Below are 23865 nucleotides of genomic sequence, written 5' to 3'. Positions count from 1 at the left end.
TGCCCGACTTGAACAAGCCTTTCGTGATCCAAACGGACGCGAGCAAACTGGGCTTGGGAGCGGTCCTGCTCCAAGAGCACGAGGGAGTGCTTGGTCCGGTAGCTTTCGCTAGCCACTCGCTGACACCCGCTGAGGTGAACTACAGCACATGTGAACAAGAGTGCTTGGCCATTGTAATCGCCCTGAAGCGCTTCGACATTTATGTCGACGGGACCACGTTCACGATCGAAACAGACCAGCAGAGCCTAATATGGCTGTCCAGACTTCGCGAACCCGCAGGACGGTTAGCGAGATGGGTCTTGCTACTGCAGAAATACAACTATGTTGTGCGGTACAGGAAAGGCAGCACAAACGTGGTGGCCGACGCACTGTCGCGAGGTACTGTCGCAAATCTTTCCGCGAGGACCCAGGCCGAGCCAATGGCAAACTCCAAGCCACGCGAAGCTTAAAATCAGTTCAAAATGGAGGCAGCACCGCTGACCTCGGACGAAAACGTGAACCACATAGACGCAGTGAGCGCAGTGGGGATCGTGTTCAGCAAAGATGTACTGAAAGCTCAGCATCCCTACTGAAAAAAAGTATATGAATCTATATAAGAACTGATATGAAATATCTCAAAACTGATATGCGACATATGAAACTGATATGAAATATCCAAAAACTGATATGCGATATAAGAACTGATATGAAATACCCAAAAACTAATATGCGACATATAAGAACTGATATGCAACATATGCCAACTGATATGAAATATCCAAAAACTGATATGCGATATAAGAACTGATATGAAATACCCAAAAACTGATATGCGACATATAAGAGCTGATATGCAACATTTGCCAACTGATATGAATGTGTCCAATAAACATATAAGAAATAAATTCATATAAGTTTCTTCAGTATACGACGTGCCGCGCGGGAAAGCAAACACGTGACTTGGAACCGCAGTGGAGCGGCTTGATTTACTGGCTTTCAAATAATTACGGCATGAGCGTTTACTTTTTATTAGGAGATTCGTCCCCTGAGCCGTTCTAAATACTCTCAGAGGTACGACATTACTGAAAAAAATCCAACACGCTGAAAATATTATTTATTGCGTAGGAGGTCACCGAAAAACTTCGTACTTACAAAACGACCTGTATAAAAGGCGGAAACGCAGAGCTCCGAAGTAGTTATTGGGTGTGCTGTTGTATTCATGTTTGTTGTGCCGTGTATGTGTATATGCCCTCAATGTATTTGTTCAACTGATGCTAGTGGTATGCGTAATGTATCTACATGGTGGCGTGAGTAAATAAATATATTTTTGCAGCACATGAATTGGGCGGTACCTAGCGCCACCTAGCCTAGTGTAACTGATATGCGGCATAGGAAACTGATATGAAATAATAAGTTCTGATATGAAAAAGGTGTCCAATAAACATATCAGAAAAAAATTCATATAATTTTTTTTACTAGGGCTGCAGAATGATCCGTTTTGTCGAAAAGCGATCGACGGACTCTCGAGTGAGTCGGACTCTGTGGAGTCAGGCGGCGCGTCCGGCGGACGTATACGACTGCTGGTATTACAGTAAACGCCGAGTGTCGGGATGTATCTGGTACTGGTATTGGCACGCTGGATCAATTTCTGCTGAACGCCGACGGGCTCCTGCTGAAGTATATCTCATCTGAGGACACAGATAATATGTTCAAGGTGGTAGTGCCAAAAAGTCTGAGGTGCGCAGTAATGCGTTATTATCACGACTCGCACTTGGCCGGACATGCGAGCGGCTCCAAGACTTACACAAAGTTATGCCACATCGCAACCTGGCCGGGCATGAAAAGGGACGTATTCCGCTACGCCCGCACGTGCCACACTTGCCAAAGCTTCAAACCAAGAGACGGCAAACCTCCGGGCCTAATGCAGCCGATCCACAGCCAAGAACCATGGTCTTTGGCGGCTTGCGACGTGGTCGGCTCTTTACCAAGGAGCCCCAGAGGACACCAGTATCTATTGGTTGTCACTGACCACTTCAGCCAAATGGGTAGAACTTTTCCCACTACGAAAGGTGACAGCCCGAGCAATCACTGAAAAGCTCATGGAGGTGTTCACCCGATTCGGGTTCGCTGAAGCTCTTTTAACGGATAGAGCGAGCTACTTCGTCGGGAAGGTATTTATGGACGCTTGCAAAGCGCTGGGCATCAAGCACAGAACAACCACAACCTACCATTCACAGGCGAACATCACGGAGCGATGTAACAGAAACATCAAACCCATGCTGGCAGCATTTGGCGAAAAGCAGCGCGACAGGGACGCATACATTTTCGAGATTGGGTTCGCTCTCCGTTCCACTGTCAATCGTTTGACAGGCTTCACCCCCGCCTTCCTCACTTTGGAATGGAATTGCCGAACCCAATGGACCGCGTCCTGGGGGCAAACGCAGGGGTGAGCGACGCACAGTCGAAACAGACTGAACATGCGCGCACGCTACAAACCCGGATGAAACAAGCTTTCTCGGAGGCCCGTCGCAATCTCGGGGTAGCGCGAGCTAAACAAAAAGCTCAATACGACCGCTCTCGCCGGGATCTCCGCTACAAAGTAGGCGATCTCGTGCTCAGACGAAACCATGTTCTGAGCGATGCCAGCAAAGGCTGTTCTGCTTCACTGGCACCAAAGTGGTTGGGCCCGTACCGAGTGCACAAAGTATTTTCACCACTCGTGTACAAGCTGACTTGAAAGGACTCAAGAAAAGTCAGCGGGCCTGTGCATGTCTGCGATCTCAAACCCTACAACGAAAGGGAAGAAGGGGTCGAACAAACGCAGCCCCCGCAGCAATGTGCACGCAAAACGCGAGATAACGCCGACGATGAACAGCAGGCGTCTCGCTACAATCTGCGAACTCGGAAAAACTAATATCCGAAGTTTTCGTAGAGGCAGCCCCAGTAAGTGGCGAAATGTCACATTAAGGGAAGTGCAAAGCACAATGCACCTGCTGCCTTCGCGAACGCGCCAGACACAATTGTTTGTTGGCAAGCACTGACCTAGACAGAAGGTCACCTCAGCGTTCGCTCCCGGATCAACCCGTAGGGGAATCCCACGAGCAACGGCATCCGAGGGAAAGGGTGGGCGTAACGGCCATTGGTCAGTTATTGCCACCTACGCTCACGTGTCCACACGTCACCGCAAAAGCGCGGTGCGAGCGTCGTCACAAGCGGTCGGAGACCAAGTGGTCATTCGCCCGCAGTACATCCCCGCATCCACAAAGAGGATCCCCACCCACACAGCACAGGGCTTCGCGCCGTTCGGGAGCTGCTGTTTCCTGACTACGGCAGTTCAGTGGCGTCCATGGACCACGGCTGCGCGTGACTCGTCAGGCAGCCCCGCTACCCCAGCTGGCCGCGGGCCAAACCAGCAACCCGTCGTTTTCGTGGGCCGTCGGGATCGACATCCGGCCAGGGACTGCCCGCTCATCACCTTCGGGACCCGCGCCGCTGTCGGAAAGCTCGCCGACCAGGGACCAGCTGTTCCCGTTCGTCCCGTGACAAGTCCCAAGGGCCCCGCGATCCACTTCCACCAAGGACACTACGCCATGGTGAGCGAGCTACTGCAGCGTAGGGAACGTCACCGAGGACGGCAAATTATTTGTTACCCCATGCATGTGGGAGCCGGCACCGCCGCGTTGTTTTTTGTTTTGTTTTCTTTTCGAGAGTCGGTAGGTTAATTTTTATTTTTCTTAAACCTACGTCAGCCTTATGGAGGGGGGAGTGTGGGAACCACGTGTTCCCCGCATCCCTATCTAGGCCTAGCTCAGGCAGGCCGTGGGGCGTCGCCACGTGGGGGCGCGTCCCGGATGCGAGGGCGAAGCCGTATTCCCTGGTGGACGGCTTTCCCTCGCCCTTCTCGGGTGATTTGCCTAAGGCACACCCCTCGGGATCATGCCTTTTACGCGTCCGCCCCTCCGGGGAGCCACCTACATCCGACCCACCCCGGGCGCGTCTATTCCCGCAGGCTAAATAAGACGGCCCTAATCCAACGGGCGGGACTCTCGCTAGGGGAGGCTCTGCTCGACGGAGCCTTCATATCCTTATCTGATCCTCCCCCTCCGTGATAGCGGCAGCGCGGACTCCGACTGGCGATCCTGTCAAAAGAGACAGCGCCGTCATCTCCAACATTGTTGGCCTTCGGGCAAGCGTGTGGCATCTAGGTAAAATAAACACGTTTTTATCCGGATCCAAAAAACCTTCTGTGTTTCTAAGTGGTAGCCCCCTCCAAAGGGGAAACCCACACACTTCTCTTATTACCAAAATTATCCATGCATTGCAGGTACTGCACTGTGCTCGTGTGAATGTTCAAAAGATCCATAGGATTTGTGACTTGCCTACTCGGAATTGTGGATGAGAAGTGACAATCTTTTTTTTGGGAGCCTTATATACAGGCCGGCCACATTTATTTATCCTTCAACTTAGATGGCGTTTTTTCTTTTTGCGTGACAAGGAGCAACCATTCTCGCGTACAGTGATACAAACCAATCGCTCTGGCCTTTTGCCATCATTTCTGGCGTCTCCCGATACACCGAATGCTATGATAGATTTTGAATTCCTTAAAAATGTTACTGAATGGTATACATTTTTGTCCGTTCGATCTTCTCGAGAGTATCTATCTGGCGTTACAAGAAAAAAGCTTACTCGACCTCCTCTTGGATAGTCTTTTCCCAACTCCTCCGTATCGCTCACTGTTCAATAATGATTCAGGTAAAAATCTACTTTGTACAGTTAAAACGATATGCACTCCACCAACTGCAAAATATTTCGTATTTAAACTGCATACTGCAAGATTACCGGTTAAGGTATGGCTCCAGAGCAGTGGTTCTCAACCGTTCTTGTTTCGCGGACCCCTTGGATATTGGCGGAGATGACGAAGGACCCGTTCGTGGTGAGGGGAGGGGAAAGGTATAGGTAAATTATGACAATCATCAAATAAGTGAATATAACTAAGGGCTAGTGTGAAGTAGACTTCTCTTATTGACACAAAAAGGAGAAAACTCACCGAAAATTTTAAGCGTTTCTTTTGAATCTGTTAAGAAAATAACTTTCATTGCCGGGCTTAACTGATGAGACAGGGCTTCGCGGATCCCTAGCAAGCCTTCGTGGACCCTCAGTTGAGAACCACTGCTACAGAGGATGGGAACATTTGTTTCGTGAATTAAAAACTGCTTGCTTTGTCAACACCCAGGTACAATTCAGCAAGTTTTTGTTAATTTCTGGGATGCCGTTATTCTTCGGGATATTCTAAAACGAACTATAAAAAAGACCTGACAGTTACACCACACTAAATCGGGTTTCTGACTGTGGAAAAGCATGAGGTGATCCCATGTGACGTTTTCATTCTCCTAGGTCTTTTCAGCATTTGCAGGACTCGCAGGGCACTCAGACATGCTGAAATCGTAGCCCACAAAGTACACATTTATTTTATGGAAATCATTAATCAAAGAGAGTTAATTTACGCCCATTCGGAGACACCTCCAAAGTGGGCTCCTTGGCTTGAGGACCTACTCAACATGAAACAACTATAACACTTCAAAAATCATACCTGAAATTCAGGAAAATTTGTACTGATGCGCATGTGGTTTCTTTTAGCTTGCAATAAATATAGTGACTGTGGTGTGTGTTTCACCGCTTACATGTCGCCTGAGGTATGGAATGCCTGTGACTCCCCATTCAGAACTCTTGCTGTTTGAATTTCACACTTTCTGTGCTGCGTACAATATAAACCACGGAACTTTCAATGGGTGTTAAAAATATCTTGCGTGTAACATGTCAATAAACTGTAAACCATTGTCTCTAAAATCGATATTGTTGATTTTCTATGAATTGCGATAGCATTCGTCATGAGACTCGACACACTGTGAATACGATTTCAAATTTTTTTAAGTAAACGCTTTATTTCATAAACGGTTTACGACGCAACCATTGACGTCAGCGCGACCGCATCGCTCCACTTCGAAATTGATTGATTGATTCGTCTCTTCGTAATCGATTAATCTTCTATCTTAGTATAATCGCTTTAATGCTCAAGCTGTTTACCCACCACCATTGCAGCTTTGTGCGTGTGACTTGCCCTGTCTCTGTGTAATCGTTTAATGATCAAGCTGTTTCACCGCCATCATCGACCATGTACCAACTAGCAGAACTGAAACTGATAATTTCATCGCAGCTTTGGGGAAAATGTGAATGAGTGCGCACTGCCGCTCTATGTATGAGCGGCGCGGGTTTTTCCTACTAGGACGGCATCAAGGTCGACGTCCTAGAGGGCGACATCGACCACGACATCTAGGGCGACCTCTGGGATGACCTTTAGGGCGATCTCAAAGATGACCTCTAGGAAGACGTTCAGAGCGACCTCTAGGACGACCTCTAAGACAACCTCAAGAAAGAGGTCTAGAAGGACCTCTAAGGCGACGTCGTGCGTATTTTGATATCCTGCGTGTGCTCAACGAGTGCGCGCACCGCGTATACGCACGACGCATTTGAAGCCAGATCCCGTATCGCGAAAACCGGATGAAGTAAATAAAAAAATACTATCGCTGCTCGACTCTTCTCGGAGAAACAAAACGTCAACATACCTATCAAATGCGCCTCCTTTCTTTTGGGAAATTCGGTCATCCGTTCGAGATATCGCTGTATGGGTGATGCTTTGGTGTTTGTAGCATCCCATAGCACGCTTTTTCCGCCGCATTTTGTGGAATCCAGATTTCGGTACAGCAACCTTTTAACGTGCACCAAGCAGTATACCGCTTGGTGCACCTTTTAAGCCCCCAGGCTAACAGTTGCACGCACAGGCTACATTTTTATCTACAGCTAAACCACCAGACCCCTATTAAAGCCGACTGACTTCCGGTTGTATATACATATAAAACAAACAATTATTCGTACTACTATTTAAGTTAAATTGTGCATAATGCGGGCGAAAAGTGAATTTAATCCACAACCAAGCGTGCCGTTTTACAACACTGATATGGCAGAGTTCAATTCTTAATTGCAGTCAGATTACAAAAAATATTAAATAATATGTCAATAGCTTCTTATAAACCACTCATGTACCTGGCTACTAATAAAAAATGAAGCAATGAAAAGCTTTTTTTTTCAGAAGATCGAAAAAAAATTGTTTGATTTTCAAAACATTCGTTCGTTGAAATGCGCTGACAAATTTTATTTTCTTCGTATAATGTTGAATTTTGTTCAACAAAAAACTGTATTCGAGTTTTCATGTGATGTCAATGTCATTAAATATCTCAATACGTCACACGTAAAAACTTGACCAAATTAGCCAAATATCACAAAATATAGTTCGACAATACTTTAAATTCTTCAACAATATAAAAACAAAATAAGAAAATGCTAATTGAAATCTATTCTAAGTTTGCTACAAATGAGTTTTAGTGCAGCATTTTTACAAGTGACAGAATACCGATCGATCCAAAATGTGGCTCCCGGGAGGTGGGAGAAATGTGAAGTTTCGCCTCGACCGCTTCAATCACTACTCAATAACTTAAATATACTAAATCCGCCGAGCATGACGCTTTCGCTCTTTTTTATTTCAAGAATTATCCTAATACATATTGCTTGGACAACAATTAAGAGTTCCACCTCAAGGCCGTTTCTGTATTGAAATACTAGGCGGACTCGAGGCCGCTGGCAGAAGAATGAAGGCCATAAAAGAGCGCGCCCTTTAACTTCAGCACTGCCATGTCTTTATTCACACGGTGTTCTTCCTTGCGAAGGCTTTGAGGCTTTCGAAATTTGACGCACCGTGCACGTGATACGTTCGAGTTAACTACTTCGCTTTTGGCCGTTCTGGCCGTAGCGGTAATCAAAGCGCTGACTCTTTAATTTCAGACTTCCAACGCTTTTTGGAAATTAAATTATAAGTATGAGACCTTATAATAAAATACAGAAGATCTGGTAATGGTATGAGCGGCTGCGTTTTATAAGCGGATGCTTTAAAAAAAGAAAAGAAATTCGAATGGAAGAAGGACGACAACCTTTTACCCATAATATTTTAATTTGATGCTTGTCAATCTTAACAGCTTGCAAGTACCGAATGCGCTCCTGTTAGATATTTTATCTTCAAAACGCCTGCACTTAACTCTTCTTTATACTATCCCTCGGGAAAAGACCACAACCTAAACCAATAACTTTAAAAGTCTTAAAAAAAAAACAATTTTGATAGTGATTTGTGCAGAAACCACTAAACAGTTTGGTAAATATTCACTGGAATAAGGAAATACGTTCTACACTCCAACAAAACGACGCACTTTCTCCGACTGCTGACAAAGGATATGTTATGCCGCTAGCATTTACTATTCCCGCACGTCTTCTGACGTCCGTCAAGCCCAGAGCTCTCAATTCGTTTCCACGCAGCTCCGCTTTCGCGCCAATACTTCCTGAGTTGAAATGTAACAATTCAAGTTTTTTTCCATGTAAAGATTTGCGGGAAAAAACTTTTTCGATAAATTTAGTGATCAAATTTAATTCGTGAATGATTACAAACCAAACAAAAAAAGTTTGGCATTCGAGGCGCGACGGACGGACGCACACTCTCTCACGGTTTGATAGCCCCAGTTGTGCTGTGGCAGTTAAAAAGTCTGTAAGCACACTTTTCTTCGAAACAAAAAAAAAGTCAATGACAACAAACTATAGAAAAGAAAACCTCAAAGTACGAGTATATTTGAGATCCGATGTGCGCATGGACAATGAATAAATAAAACGCTGGGTTCACTATCCCTTTGCTGTGCACATCGCCTTTATTGGTCTGATGATATTCTCCGTTTCCTCATTTGATGAGATCGTCCTATTGCTGTTCCTGATTGGCTGTTTTTATGTTATGAGGTTAATTTGACTTATGGGCTTTATTTAGATAGTAATAGTAATTATATTTCATTGGTTCGGACTCTTGGTCTACATTTTTATGCTGTCGTTTTAAGGATGACCTAATCTTTACACATTCTGCCATTTTTGCCTAGCAGTCACACCGTTAAAAACAATTGGGAATTCGGGTAAAACAGAAATATATTAGTATTACCTCTTCGTATTCAAGGCACTGATGGGTTTCGGAAACCTTGAAAACTTCATAATTGCACTGGACGAGTTCTGCGTTCGACAGACAGTCCTGTGGATGATTGTGACTACTGCTTGTGATTAAGCCTATAATAAAGCACTCTGGAAATAGATATACTTGTTGATTTTTTTGTCATGTAGATTATGTCATCGCTGTAGAGTAGCAATTTTAGGTTCTAGAAGGGCCTACCAAATGCTACCGGTCTCAAAAATGCAAATTTGTCAACGCAACCATACCCTTTTTCACCTCAAGAGATGAGTAAAGAACGTTTGGCACCTCGGGAAGCACTACTAATGTTCCCCCTTTATGTAGATAATTAAGATATATGTAGGCGAATTTCAGATTCGATATATCTTATCATATTATCAAGACGACCATGTTGCAAACGCCAAAAGCATCGTTCTTTTTTTTTTCCTTTTTTTTTCGGAAAATTAAATTTCGAAGAAGACCTACATTGCGCCGCGTATGAACAATGCGCACAACTTGTTTTCTTTATTGAGGTGAAAACGGGTATACATTTATATGTTAATGCGAGTCTTTTAAAACTCTTTCATGCTATACGTAAAGCTTCGATAAATATAATATTAAGGAGGTTACAACGAAGTTGCATAGTGATAGTGCTTAACGTCAGGTCAAGATATCGTGCGAATAATTGCTGAAATTTTCTTCTAGTTTTGCAAAGCTCGAAAGCAAACTGGATTGTTAAATCATTGTTAAATAGGCACATAATCAGTTTTGGTTTAACAATGCTCTGCATCCGAGAATCATACGTTCCTTTCTGAGAGATTACAAAGTCTATAAATGTAGCTTTTGCGAAATTAAACGCAATTGATTACTCAATGGCCGCCTTGTTTCATGTTATTAATTTAAATTGCTAGGCTGAACCAGCGACGTTGTAACTTAAAATGCTATAAACCATTTAAATTCCAAAAGATGTTGCAGTAAAATATCCGGCTGTCAGTATGTCCCAAAACAAGACATTTATTTTCGTTTTTATGGGCTAATATTTTAAAATACTTCGCAACACGTCCTCTGTTCTGAAATATCTCAGTAAAAGTGCTTTTAGAGGTGTTTAGAAGCGTTTTTATTAGACAAAAATTAACGCTTAATTATAACTTTGTGTTGTAATTGTGTAGATTGAATATAACATCAAAGAAAAAAATTCTACTGGCTTAGATATGCAGCAAAGAATAAACCGAACCACAACGTTCAGGCGTTTGTACTGGTGCGAGCAGAAAACACTGCGTTGTACGTACATTACGCTTTACACTATACACTGTTAGCAAAAATCTACACCTCTAGACGCGCAGACCGTTGTCCCCGGGCGGACACCCAAATGGTGCTCGTTTCACTCGTAAGCCTCGGTGAATTTTGTTTACACGCGAGGTTTTGTGACATGAACATCTTTGAACGTTTACTGGGTTCCGCGATCACACGTCTAGAGGAGAGGGGGGGGGGGGTGCGATGGCTGCATAAATTTAAAATGGCGGCCGCTTGACGTGAGCCGGGATCTACGAGCGGGGCCCAGCGCTTTACATGGCTTTTCGCTGGCGTGAAAGCGTAGTTTGCACGTGTAATTTTGTAGTCATCCATAACGCGCAAGACCACCACAGGCATTCGTCCCCAAGCGTTGACACCCTTACGGCAATTACGCTACAGTAGGAGCGACTGCATCCGGCTGCGTCTTTCCCCGTCGATCAGGTTCCATTCGTGTAGTGGCTCAGTTGACCTCCGAGGCCCCATGCGAGCTGCATGTTCACCGAGACCGGATAATGTTCAAAAAGGGATCTTTTTGGCGACCACAGGTATGAAAACTTTGTTGAACATAGCCTTTATTCGACGTAAGCGACGACGAATCGCTCCGACACCGACCCGCCCGGCGTCTCCGACGTCCTGCCTACCTTCTTCACGCGAGCAGCGTTCGACGCTACTTGCGACGTCACAAGGTTTTGGCGTGTCCATTTTTATCTCGTGTGTGCGCAGACTTCGCAGCTTTCCGAGTGGAAACGGCCACTTAACGAGCCAGCGAAAGAACTGAGCGGCTGCTATGTTAGCAGCAGCATTTTAATACGTGGTTACTTTCTTTCTAGATGGTCATAGTGGTTATAGTTCTAAACACAGTAAGTAGACGTATAAAGGAAGCCATAATAAAATTGGGCGGCCTCTTGTGCCACCTAGTTAGCATACTGAAAACTACAACAGATAAGGGGAGATTGATACTTTCGGAAAAACCCCGCTTGAGCAGATAGCAGCATACACACACCTGCACAACACAGCTGATATATAACAACACAATAACATACAAATACAAACAACGTACTAAGGCACAGACAACCAAAAACACCTACACAACAGCATGAGTGAACCGCTCGTTATATATTGCAGACCTTTTGATTTACACGAAGGTCCAGTGACTCGCACCGTAATTTCGATGAATGCAACAACTCGTTCATTACTTATATAATACATTGATACATCATTGATTCTGATAGGCAAACATTTCGCTAACTCTAATTATTGCGAAAGGACACCATATATATATTTTTCGTTTTAATGTTTGGAGCTAGCTAAACTGTAGAAAAATTCAGTTTCGTTTTCTGAAAATCGATTGTTGAAGGTTTGAATGTTCTAGCGAAGAGGGTGACTGCTCATACCAATCGAGACCGTTTATACTCCGTTGTATAACGCTGTCAAAGCTGCTGGCTGCAGCCCGGTCTTTGCTTACCCAAGTAGCGCAGATGTGGTCAATCATTGGCCAATGACTGGCAATGGTCCTTTGGTCAGCGGCCAGACAGTGGCCAGCTATTTGCCGATGACTGGTATTTCTCTTGCCGTTGGCCAATGGCCCCTGGCCATCAGCCAATGGCCAAGCATTGGCCGATGAATGGCCACTCTTTGGCCATTGTTAAAACGGCCATCGCCAGCCATTTGCCAATGCTTGGCCACAACCGTGCTGCTTGGGTCGCATTTGATTTAAGGGGTGTCCAAACAGGATACTATAAAACGCACGATTATGACAAATCGTGGGGCTCTCCTCTTCCGGTCGTTTTTCTTTGCCGGGCGGAAACTTCTTCCCCCCCCCCTCTCCCTCAAATCTGCCGGGGAGAAACTTTCCCCCGTCAAATCTGCCCCCCCCCCCCCCCCGGAGATTCGACAGGGAAAAGTTCCCCCCCCCCCCAAAAAAAAAAAAAAAAAACGACCGGAAGCGGAGCGTTGCTCGATTTGTTGTAGTCGTGCGTTTTGTAGTATCTTGTTTGGACACCCCTTTACACGCGCTCTCTTGAGGTTAAGAGAAAGTATACGTGCTCGATTCGCTATCGTTGACAGCGTCGCACATAGTGCCGACTTGCATTTCATGAATTAACGTAATCCGGTCGTGGAGCGGTCAAGTTAATCTAACCGTTGAGCGCGGTGAGCAAAACGATAAGGATATACCGATATGTCAACAATGGCGTGCATTCGCTAAGAAAAATGTATCTCTGAAGTCCCTCTGGCTGGAGATATAGATCTGTTATTTGTTGAGTTGTCGGCTTGAAGGTTGACCCCACACCCTTTATGGTCACGAAAGGACCAGTCTGTTTTATCAGAGATTATAGGAACCTTATGTACCCACTTCTGATGTTAGCTCAGGCACGCTGCACTTTTCTATAAACAGTTAGGAAGTTTAGATGATGCTGAACACAATCGGTGACTTCATTTTTCGTGTTTGATGTGCAAATTTATATTAAAAGGCCTTGTTAATAACACAAAATCCTTGGAAAACAATTTATTTTTGATGTTTCCGAGGCTCAGGGCTCAGATTGAGACACCGCCGTCTCCACGTTTGACATCTTCTCAACGTCCTCAATGTTTGCCCCGATTTCAAGAAACGACATCCCAAGGTGTTTTATAGGAGTGTGTTGGTATTTAATGAAAACGTGAAACTCTAGTTATGACTATGAAATGTAAAAGCCAGTAATGTCCAATGTATGATACGCTTAATAATAATAGACAACCATCGTCGTTTAGTAGCAATATGAAAGAAGGTTGCTTTCAGACCTAACTAATCTAGCGCATACCATGGAAGTTTGATTTGTTCTGTTGTTACCTAAATAATATCGCAGCTTTTTTATTACCTGGCTCATAAGCAATGAAATAAAATTTATATTTAATTCTACAGAAAGTTCAAGAATATCTATCAATTTGGGGGGCTTCCCGTGGCAAACTAACAAATGTTTTGGCTTGATTCAACACGCCCCCGTAGAAGACTAAGAATTAATTTTGACTACTTTGGGATCTTTCGACGTACAACCAAAATCTCCGTTACAAGACGACTTCTACGCATAGGCCTCCGTCTGATTGCGGTCACCTCGGGCAGCATTCGAACTCCACGACTGCAAATCAGAAGGCCGCCTCTGCCTCGCAGGTGCCGAGGCGGCAACGCTAAAATTATGATCACCGTTTTGAAAGTAAACAGTTGTGTGACACGAGAGGGTTGTTTAGGAACTAGATGCAAAGACTCGAAAATACTAATTTTTTAAAGATATTACATACCACTCATTATTGTTGCTATCAAGACGTAGCATAAACTACGTTCCTGAACTTCGAACTCAACTCTATTTGGTTTACGACCTGCAAAGAAACATGATCTAATTAGTCATTGATCATTAAATACAAAATAATCGGTACAAGCCCAGCTTGGAAGACCCTAGTTCTGTTGCTCAACAAGAATTTCACCGGGCGTTTTTCAAAGGTAAGTATTGCGTTTTTGTAAGCTTTGTTTTATCACGAAGAAATATTTCTTTTATATGTTAACTACTTTGGCTTAGGTAGAAAGCAGCAGTATGCGAATTTATTGGACTACGCTGAAACGTTGTGCGAGTTGGTGCGATAACATATTGCAAAAAACAGCTCGCAGAAAATACAAGGAACGAAGAACAGGAACTGATAAGACTCAACACTGACTCTCAACTACATTTTTATTAAAGAACTATAATACACAACTTCTGTTCTTATATCTTTGTCACTTTCAATCTTCCATAAAAATACAGAACAAACATTTACCGACATCCTAGGTTCTAAAACTTACAAGAGGGCGCTTAAGATTCGCCATTTAGAGTGGAACGCGATAGCTAAGTATAAACCTCCACATGTTCCCAAGCCCTGCAAGCTGATCTACGTGGCTTCGGCAATACAAAATTAAAAAAAAAAAATAAAAGCGTCTGCGTGGCCTAGGGTCGACTTCCGGCCACCCAGGTGAACGGACGTGCGATGACGAATGGCCGCGGTATCTCTGTTTCTGGAGCGTCATCTGATTATAAGAATATTTTGCCTCCTCTGCCAACAGACGACGTCTCGACGAATACAGTATTACTGCACTGCGACATAGGAAACCACCCCTTTCGTTTAAGACTTTAAATAGTAGATGAAAAGACTGCGTGTGCATCGGCGGGCGCCTACCAAATGAACCACTTGTGGATATGCGGCTACACTCCGCGTCAACGAAACAACGTTTGGTGGGGGCCAAGGAAATACGAGTTAAAGGTGGGCGTTGACGAGTTTGCGACCAAGTAAGCATAGAAGTTAGGGTCAAGTTGCATGGGGTTCCTTATGACATTCCCGACGATCAGGTGCGTAAGGAACTAGATCGTTTTGGCAAGGTCGCCGACATCACCAGAGACCACTTTTGTGAAAATGGCTTTTATAATGTCCAGACAAACACTAGAATTGTTCGCATGAAGCTAAGAGAAGGAATCACCGTGAACGACATGCCACACGAGATTCGAGTAGAAGGTTGGAAGGTTCTCGTTTTGGTGCCTGGGAGTGCCCCTGTCTGCCTTCGGTGTCGACGCAAGGGACACATAATCCCCTTATGTGTCCCTTGCGTGGGATTATGCATTCCGTGCATTGCGTCCCGCGATGCACGGAATGCAATCAGTTTGTCCATGAGGGCACAAAATATGTCCGTATACCTATGACGGTGACGGTGGTGGTGACGGAGGAGATGGGGCCTCAGACCCCAAGCGTCAAAGAAATGACCGGGGATACCCTCGTAGCACAACAGGATGATGCAGCGGTGACAGCTGAACGAGAAAGAACAAAGGAAAAGAAGCAAATGAAGGAAGACGCCGAAAAGGAAGGCAAGTGTTTCCCCCGCACAAGTTACGGGAAAAACGAATGAAACAAACGCCAAGGAGGACGAACAGATTCGGGACAGCGAAACCGCAGAGATGAAGGATGTCGACGCCAACCTGGCTGCAAAGCGACACGAGAACTACCCCAAGCCTCCCCAGAAGACGGTGCTGGAGATGGGTGGCCGTGGCAAGTGAGTTGCCCCAAGAAATTTCGTACCGGGACCAAATCTCGCAGCCAAGTGGGTGGTTGTAGACGTAAAGACTCGGTGTGAGTGGCAGTCACTGGAAGGCATGCCACGTACGTAGGTGAAAGCGGCGTTGGAGAGTGGGGTTTCCTACCATTGGTAAGCCCGGAAAGCTTTTAGTTCATAAGTAGACACGTTTAACCCTAGGGTCCTTACTACCTCTCCGGTATGCTACTTTAAATGTTCGAGGGTTGAATTCCCGCAAAAGAAATGTAGCGCTTGCTAAGACTGCTGAATGACGAAAATATAAATGTATTTGCCCTTCAGAAAACCAAAATGGACGATGGCAAACAGTTAATGCAGGCTTTGAAACCATTCATGAGTAGATATGAAATTGCAGTTAATCATGCCATCTGCAACTTGGCAGGTTTTCTTTCTTTTATTTCTTTCGAAAGCCCATTGAACTAACTCGTCTAAAAATCGCCCCTGACAATGGAGGGCGACTTATTAAGTGGGATTTCAAAATGAAAACTCAACCTTGACGGGGGCTGTGCGTTTACGCGCCAAATAGAATTAATGACAGGGAAACGTACTTTCAACAAGTAGAACAGCACGTTAACTGTGACAGATATGTTGTTTTCTCACGCGATTTCAACTGAGTAAGTTGGCCACAAGATAGGTTTCAGCTAATCGGCTTAGCGACAGGAGCGCGCAGCGTTTGTAAACAATAATGGATGCTAACGAATTAGAAGACATCGCAGGGATGCCTAATACGCAAAACAAACTACGCATCACACACTACCAGTTGTCCTCACATGCACGTTTAGACAGGATCCGTGTGTCTATAGACCTTGCCCCATACACCATGGGATACTCTGTCAAGCTGCTTCCTTACATTGATCATTGTCTAGTAACTGCAGTGGTGGGGAGGAAAGAAAATCAAGACGTAAGTTTAATTGGCAACTCTGGAAAGTTAATGTCATCATACTAAAAGATGAAATATTTACAAAAGGAATGATAAGAATTTTATAGAAAATAATTACGAGTAGGGGCCTAAGTTACATGAAAAAATGGGATTTTAAGCAAGAAGTGAAAGAATTATAGAAAGGTCGTCTATTCAAACTTCACCTCAAGGAGGAATGAGAGAATGATGCAGCAATAGTGGCAAAACCTGCTCAAAGACGAGGGCGATAAATGAAGTAAAAGGGAAATTTTAGATCTTTCAAAATAAACGGTACCGTAGAGGGGTTGTGAGGGTAAAGGCTCAAAAGTTTCTTCTGGGGGAACAGCCGACAATGCGTGCGCTGGCTTATGAACGAAAGTTTGCGCTTGCAAAGGAGACAACGTCTGTGGACCAAAACGGTGTTGTCAGCTCTGACAAAGACGGCATTAGAAGGTGTTTGTCGCCTACTATGTCGAACTGTTTGGAGGCAAGGACATGACGGCCATCAATGACCGTCATGTCCTTGGGCATGTCGAGGAATTCGTCAATCGCACCGAGCTGGACTACAACGATGTAATCCACGCACGCGCCATCGGGCGCAACGGCACATTCTTGTTTACCCTCGGGGACCAAGGCATCCCGAGAAGATTGCGATACTACGGAAGAAAACCTCAACGCTTTTCCATTCAAGCCGATGGCGGTAGTCTGCCTGTAGTGGCGCGGCCCCGGACACAGGGCGATTGCCCGTACGCGAAGACATCGATGTAAGCAGTGCGGTGAGCCGCACCCGGACACCGAACAATTTGGGGAAAAATTTTACCCGAACTGCTGAGTTACCGGACACGCAGCCCTGAAAGACTGATGCCAATCCAGAGAGCAAGAGGACGAACGATTACGCAAGAGAGCCGCTGAAGGTCGAGTGGTGGCGCCACCATTGGCAAAAGAACCTACAGATGGAGTAGAGGAGGGATCCTTCGCCTCACGTCAGCAATAGCTTTTCCATCAGGAGCAACAACAGTAAACGGGCACCGCGAACCGCTTAAACTCGCTATATACGGATATCAAAGACGTCTTCACGCCACTGAGTGGACCGGGAACCGGGTACACCAGACGAGAAATCTCATACAGCCAAACGCTGAAGGCGCAAGACAGTGGAAGGAATAAGATAGATTTGCCAAAGTAATCACTCAGACGCTTCGGAAGTGACAAAGCCGCGGTAAGTCATCGAACAAACTCACCGAACACCTGTGCCAACTCGAACACGAATACGAACTGGGACAAAAAACACAAGCAGAGCAACGTAAAAGTCAAGTCAAGGCGACGTCGGAAGCCAGTAGGAAGCACGAGGAAGGAGAACGAAAAATGAAGCAGCTAGCCGTGCAGCAGCAGCAGCGCAGAAGCTACACTCCGATGGTCTTCCCGACGGGCAACAAAGCACCGTCGCAGAAGCCCAAGTCGACGCACATAAAAAAAATTAAAGCAGTTTACAACTCCCTGTAACGCCGAGTTAGAACGCAGCTCTTGAGGAGAAGGAAGGAAGGGTAATGAGGTTCACGTGCTATCTGGGGGAGGGGTGGTCACGTGACCTTGGAGGGGTCACATGACTCCCTCGCCAAGGTCACGTGGGGGTCACGTGACCTGGGGGTGTCACGTGACCACGGGGGTCACGTGACCACGGGGGTCACGTGACCTCGGGGGTCACCTGACCTCAAGAGAAAAGTTTCCGCTAGATTTAGCGGGGAAGTTTTTCCGCTAGATTTAGCGGGGAAATTTTCGCTAGATTTAGCGGGGAAATGTTTCCGCTAGATTTAGCGGGGAAATTTTTCCGCTAGATTTAGAAAGGGAAATTGTTTCGCTAGATTTAGCAGGACATTTTTTCGCTAGATTTAGCGGGGAAATTTTTCCGCTAAAATTAGCGGGGACATTTACCCATAATGCACCGCGCGGTTACGCCGACGGCGACGCCGACGCCGCTCAAGCCGGAAACGGGCGCCTAAGAGCTGCGCTCTAAAAGAACGGCGAGACCAGGGAGATTCCAATCCAAGTCCTACGGCAGCCAAGGTAACGCTGCTGCCATAACGGCGTACCGCCGCTTCATCTGCCCCTCCATTTTAGAGCGCAGCTCTTAGGGGCCCGTTCCCGGCTTGAGCGGCGTCGGCGTCGGCGTCGGCGTAACCAAGGTCACCTCAAGGTCATCTCAAGGTCACCCCAAGGTCACGTGACCCCCTTTTTCGAGGTCACGTGACCCCCCCCCGAAGTCACGTGACCCCCCAGGGTCACGTGACCCCTCCCGCCGAGGTCACGTGACCTCCCCGATGACGTCACCGGCATCCGCATCGTCATCATCATCACTGATGACGTCACCGGCATCGTCATCGTCATCGTCATCATCACTGATGACGTTATCAGTGACGTTACTCATGACGTCCCCGGCATCCGCATCGTCATCGCCATCATCACTGATGACGTCATCAGTGACGTCACTGATGACGTCACCGGCATCCGCATCGTCATCATCACGGATGACGTCATCAGTGACGTCACTGATGACGTCACTGACATTTGCATCGTCATCGTAATCGTCGCTGATGACGTCATCATTGACGTCACTGATGACGTCATCGGAATCCGCATCGTCATCGTCCCATCAGTGACGTCACTGATGGCATCATCGGCATCGTCACGTGACCCTCCAAGGTCACGTACCCCCCCCCCCCAGGTCACTTGACCCCCCCCCCCCCCAGTACCCTTCCCTCCTCCTCAAGAGCTGCGCTCTAATTCGGTGTTACAGGGAGTTGTAAAAGGCTTCCACTTGTTTTTCTATTTCTACCCAGAACTACGGCGCGCGCGGTCTTCAGCGTGCTAGGAGCGTTGGTGTCGAGAGTGCGACCGCCAAATTCGGCTGGAAACACATACTCCTCGCGGCTTCCGGCCGCCCGCGTGGATGCTAGAGCCAAGGACGGAGTTTCCCAGGTTGCTGACGTCACGATATCCGTCCGCGGAGTTTTGCTGCGTGTGGATACCCCTTAAAAGCGCAGCTATACCATAACACAACTTGCGTTCGATATTAGTTTTTTTTCCTTTCCTCCCTAAAACAGCCGGTCGTGAATTGGACGGTTTCAGTCGCGCTCATTTTATTTTCCATTGTCACGTGGCGTTAAAACTGTGTGTACCAAATATATTCAAAGGAGGGGGTCATCTAAGGCACACACTCAAATTAAAAATAGAAAGGAGCATGAACCACGTTTTTGTGGCCCCAATAAAGCTGCAAATATGTTAATTGAAAAAAAAATGTTGCACAGATCACAGGAAGTACATGTACAAGTCATTCTCAATATGGCGACGTGCCGCGGGCTGGACGACGCAATGGTGGCGAGTGACGGGCCGACGTTGCGACGGACGTGAAGCCGCTACTTCGGGAATGTCGTTCTGAGAACCGGCCAATCGATCTTCAAGCCCAGAGCATCGAGCGGAAGGGACATCAGTGCGAAACAATAGCACGACAAACGTTGCACGCAGCCTAGTTGTCGTCCTCTGCTTCACACGCCAAAAAAGCGAAAAAAAAGAGCGCGGTCAGATGTAGCCATGTGACTTCCGGCATCTCTATCCCCATCTCTATGTCTTCCTCATCCCCAGTACACATCGTCCACGTCTCTCGGCCATGGGCTTCCGCGCTCTTGTTTCAGTTTCGAGCAGTTGATTTTTTTATAGTTTATTAAAATGTACACGACTCTGTAGCAAAATATTGATTGGGCAGCATCCTGACACCTGGTAAAAAATGAAACAATATAAAAATTTAAGGGGGGGGGGCTGTTATTGTCCTTTTAAATGGGTGGCTCTGCCCAATCGGAAGGTCAGCTGACATGCTTCGAGTACAGACTGGCCGTGGTAGTTCGTAGCATCAGGTGCGGTTTATTGTAAGGTAAAACCAAGTAGTGTAGTAAGATGAATTTGTACATGCTCCTGTTATCAAATGAATGAGGCGGCCGAACCTCTGCATAACTTTTAACTTGAAAAAAAGGAGACCGGAAGAAAACCTAATCAGCGCCTAGAAAAGATTTTTTCCAAGAATTCTGGACGTTAAGCGGCTGGGAAGGCCAGACATGTAGCACTATTATCGAGTACATCTAATAAGAGTAAAAAAAAGTTATTTGTAACAATAAAAAATGAAAACACACACACAAAAAAGGAAAAGGATTCGCCTTACGCTCTTTAAGCATACCGGAAAAAGAGGTTAAAACAAATCGGGTTTTTATAACTGGTCGTCACCAAACAGGGAATTACTCAAATAAATTCGTATATACAATATTTTTAGAGGCGAATGCATTTTCAGATTTGTTCAAACTTACTCGAATACGCACTTCATTCACATCTTTTCAACTACACCCTTGCATTTCATTCGCTCTCATTAAAAAGTCCATGCGAAATATTAAAAAAAAAAAAATTTCCAAACGCGTATTAGCATGCTTAAAATAGATATTTCATTCATACCCTTCTTGCATGACTTCGAAAACGTCAAAATGAGGGCGTTTCCAAGTTTGTTTTCATTTGCTTTTTTATTCTCGAGTTCTATTCTTTTAACGTGCCTGAAATTTCGTTCATTATGAGCTTGGAGAGTGGAATTTTAAGGCGTAAAGTAATACAGGGATTAACCTTACCTTTTTCCGTCGGTTGTCTTATAATGCGCCCAGAGTTCACCAACACGACGTGTTTCCTCTTGCGAATATAGGAACTGAATTGTCAAGCAGGTTGCGGGAAGATCATTAAGTATTAAGCTTTCAAACTTCCTGTACACATAGGCAAACATTGTTCCGTGAAGCTCCCCGAGCATCTGGAAATAAAAAGAAGTGCAAAACGTGTTTCGTAAACCGTTTTTGAGCCCTAACTCAGCCTTAACACATTTTGTTATGTCAAATTTTTATTTGTTAATTTCTGATCTGTCATTTTACATCGAGTTTTTGACTATTGGGTGGTTACACGTCAGTCAGATCATGCAATGATGGTCCGGGTCATAGCTTTTATAGCTATGTAAAACGTTTATGTTAAAGCCATGTTCTTAGGAGGAGCATTGCTATACACTAAAGCCCTAGCTCATTTTCTTCCCGAGTTATAAAATTTGAAGCTCTAGGCGTGGACATGGCCAAGGTTTCGCTTTGGTATTTTGCACAGCCGTCAACACATAATATTTTCGATTTATTTTATCAAAGTTGTACGACATATACACGTAATATAAAAAAAATTACAATATCATATTTCTCAGCAAAAACATTTATGGAACACGTCAAATAAACACGTTTTAGAGTCACATTCACAATTTATTTTCCACGGAATTACTTTATATAGAAAAATGAAAAATAAGTCAAAATAAAAATATTTAAATTCGTTTTATAAATAAATAAGCAACATATGCTTACCCCTCATTGTAGGCGTGTTATTACTGCAGAAACGCAGCCCATTGTTCTAAATGTGGCAAAAGTGCAAGTGAATTAAAAAAAAAAAAAACCGCACTTTTCTTTGTTATTTTTTTGAACCGTTTGCAGTGACTTGAACTAACTTGTGATGAAAAAAAACGTGAGTAACATGTGACCTTTTAAGAGAACAACAACAAAACCTTCACTCAAATTGAGCTAGCTTGTCATCGTTATATGTGCTTTTCGGCAAGACATAGGTTACCAAGAGATGTTTTCTATAACCGGCAATGGCTTTACAGCGGCGCTGCTCTGTCGTATACACCTTTCCAAAAACAACCCCTAGGCCGCCGCCATGTTGCGGATGATGATGCAGCTGGTACGATTTGCGCGCCCCCTATCAGCTAGAAATTATCTGCCACAGTCTTGGACTGTGGAAACTCGGCCGGCGCGGTTCTCCACCAATGTTTCGCGGTTTTGCATTCGAAGTTTTCCGGCCTCTCCTAAAAGTATCCGCTCAATTTTTCTTTAGCATGCTGCGCACCCTTTTTGCGTTATCTTCATCTGCGAAACAAAGGGCTGGTAAGTGCCTGCCATTCAACCGTTTCTGCTCGACATTCACGGGCAAAGAAAGAGGGAAAGGACGTCGACAGGCCCTCGATAAGATTTTGCGAACATTGCCAACCGTTCCCCCCCTCCCAGATATAATCAGTGTAGAGTCATTCTCGGTCATAACCATTAACCAAAAATACTTGCTCGGGTTGGGGTTGGGAACGGGTCAGTCGAGTTCGTTCCTTCGCCCATGGTGCTGGTGTGCAGAAATGAAGCTCTCCCCAAAACTTGCCCCAAAACGTGCATCAAACGTGCACCAAAAGGAAGTCCACTTCGGTTTCGGCCGATCGTCAAGACGTGCCTTTCTTCGACACTGTAGTGCTGTGTTATTTGAGATATATATCAAATAAATCCTTTTTGGATAACGCTGCACAGTGTAATATGTACAATGTATTGTTCGAATGTTAACACTTGCTAAATTATATATCCGAAACCTGTCCATCAGTAATCACGTTACTTGTGCGCGTGAAATATGCGTGCTTTTCGGCTATCTTCGGTTGTAAATTATTTTCGACCGCTAAGCGCTTTGATGTTTGACACGCGGCTGAGCGGGCGGCGACGTCAAAACGTATCGTATAATAAAAAAAATATTCCAGTCGCATTCATTCTTTCAAGACGTACCCAACAAAAATAGTTCTTTTTTTGTTCCTTTCAAATGTGGTACAATGCTTTCTCAAAGTCCTCGGGGAAATACATACAACGCGATGCGCCTATTGCAATCACAGTTCACTCGGTTAGGGATAGCAGGGACGTAAGTGAGAGACTAGCCCCAAACCCAGTCACTGGGCTCAAAATAAAAGGTTCTCTTGTCCCTGGGGCCGAGTGCTTCTTAGAAAGGTGTATAGGGCGCAGAACGTATTGGTGGGCCTAATTTAGCTTTATATTTGTGTTTTCTTGCATTGCCGTCTAAGACTCCCCCCCCCCCCCCTTTTTTTTTCGAAACGCGTTTAAAGAGAGTGTATCTTACTGGGCGCCGTAAAAGACTGCGCATTCCTTGTATCTCTATAATCTGGGAGGATTTAAAAGTTTTTAATTATGCCCACCGTGTTTATAATTGATATGGTAGCTTTAAATTTATTCATTGCAATGTTACTTACTAAAAGTAATTATGAACCTAGTTAAACCCAATACACATTTTTTCCTAAATTTTTTTTTGGCAGTAACCAATATTACATGGGCTTTATTTCGTGCTATGCGTACATTTCACAGAAACGATTTGGCCCGCGTTTCGTGAAACACCCTGTTTGTATAGCTGAGTAATTCTGCCGAAGACATGACTTTCATATAGTATCTATTTTACAGAAATATGCAAAATATTACCTGGACCATCATTGTATTAATTAAGATAGAAATACCCAAGAACGAAACGCTTATGGTTATCAAGTTCTATATGTATACCATTGGGTACGCATGAATACTTAGAATGGTAAGCAGGTTTGTTTGTCATCGCACAATGTTGAACACCAAGATGCCGACTCTCCAGATACTATTTCCCTCGCCTTGTTTT

General features: G+C 45.0%; 1 protein-coding gene across 1 annotated transcript in view; it reads right to left on the bottom strand.

The window, feature by feature from the left end:
- LOC115329010 overlaps positions 1 to 23865 on the bottom strand; it is a 105480-nt gene that overhangs the window by 36412 nt on the left and 45203 nt on the right. Inside the window, exons 3-6 of the mRNA XM_040214554.1 lie at positions 20997 to 21169; positions 20830 to 20924; positions 13631 to 13708; positions 9062 to 9198 (exon numbers count right to left, since the gene is read on the bottom strand). Coding sequence (XP_040070488.1) covers positions 9062 to 9198; positions 13631 to 13708; positions 20830 to 20924; positions 20997 to 21169 — 483 coding nt within the window. The remainder of the gene's footprint in view (positions 1 to 9061; positions 9199 to 13630; positions 13709 to 20829; positions 20925 to 20996; positions 21170 to 23865) is intronic.

The sequence above is a fragment of the Ixodes scapularis genome, unplaced genomic scaffold (assembly GCF_016920785.2).
Source record: "Ixodes scapularis isolate PalLabHiFi unplaced genomic scaffold, ASM1692078v2 PGA_scaffold5__190_contigs__length_132052651, whole genome shotgun sequence".
Lineage (NCBI taxonomy): Eukaryota > Metazoa > Arthropoda > Arachnida > Ixodida > Ixodidae > Ixodes > Ixodes scapularis.
This window is presented reverse-complemented; position numbering and strand designations above follow the sequence as displayed.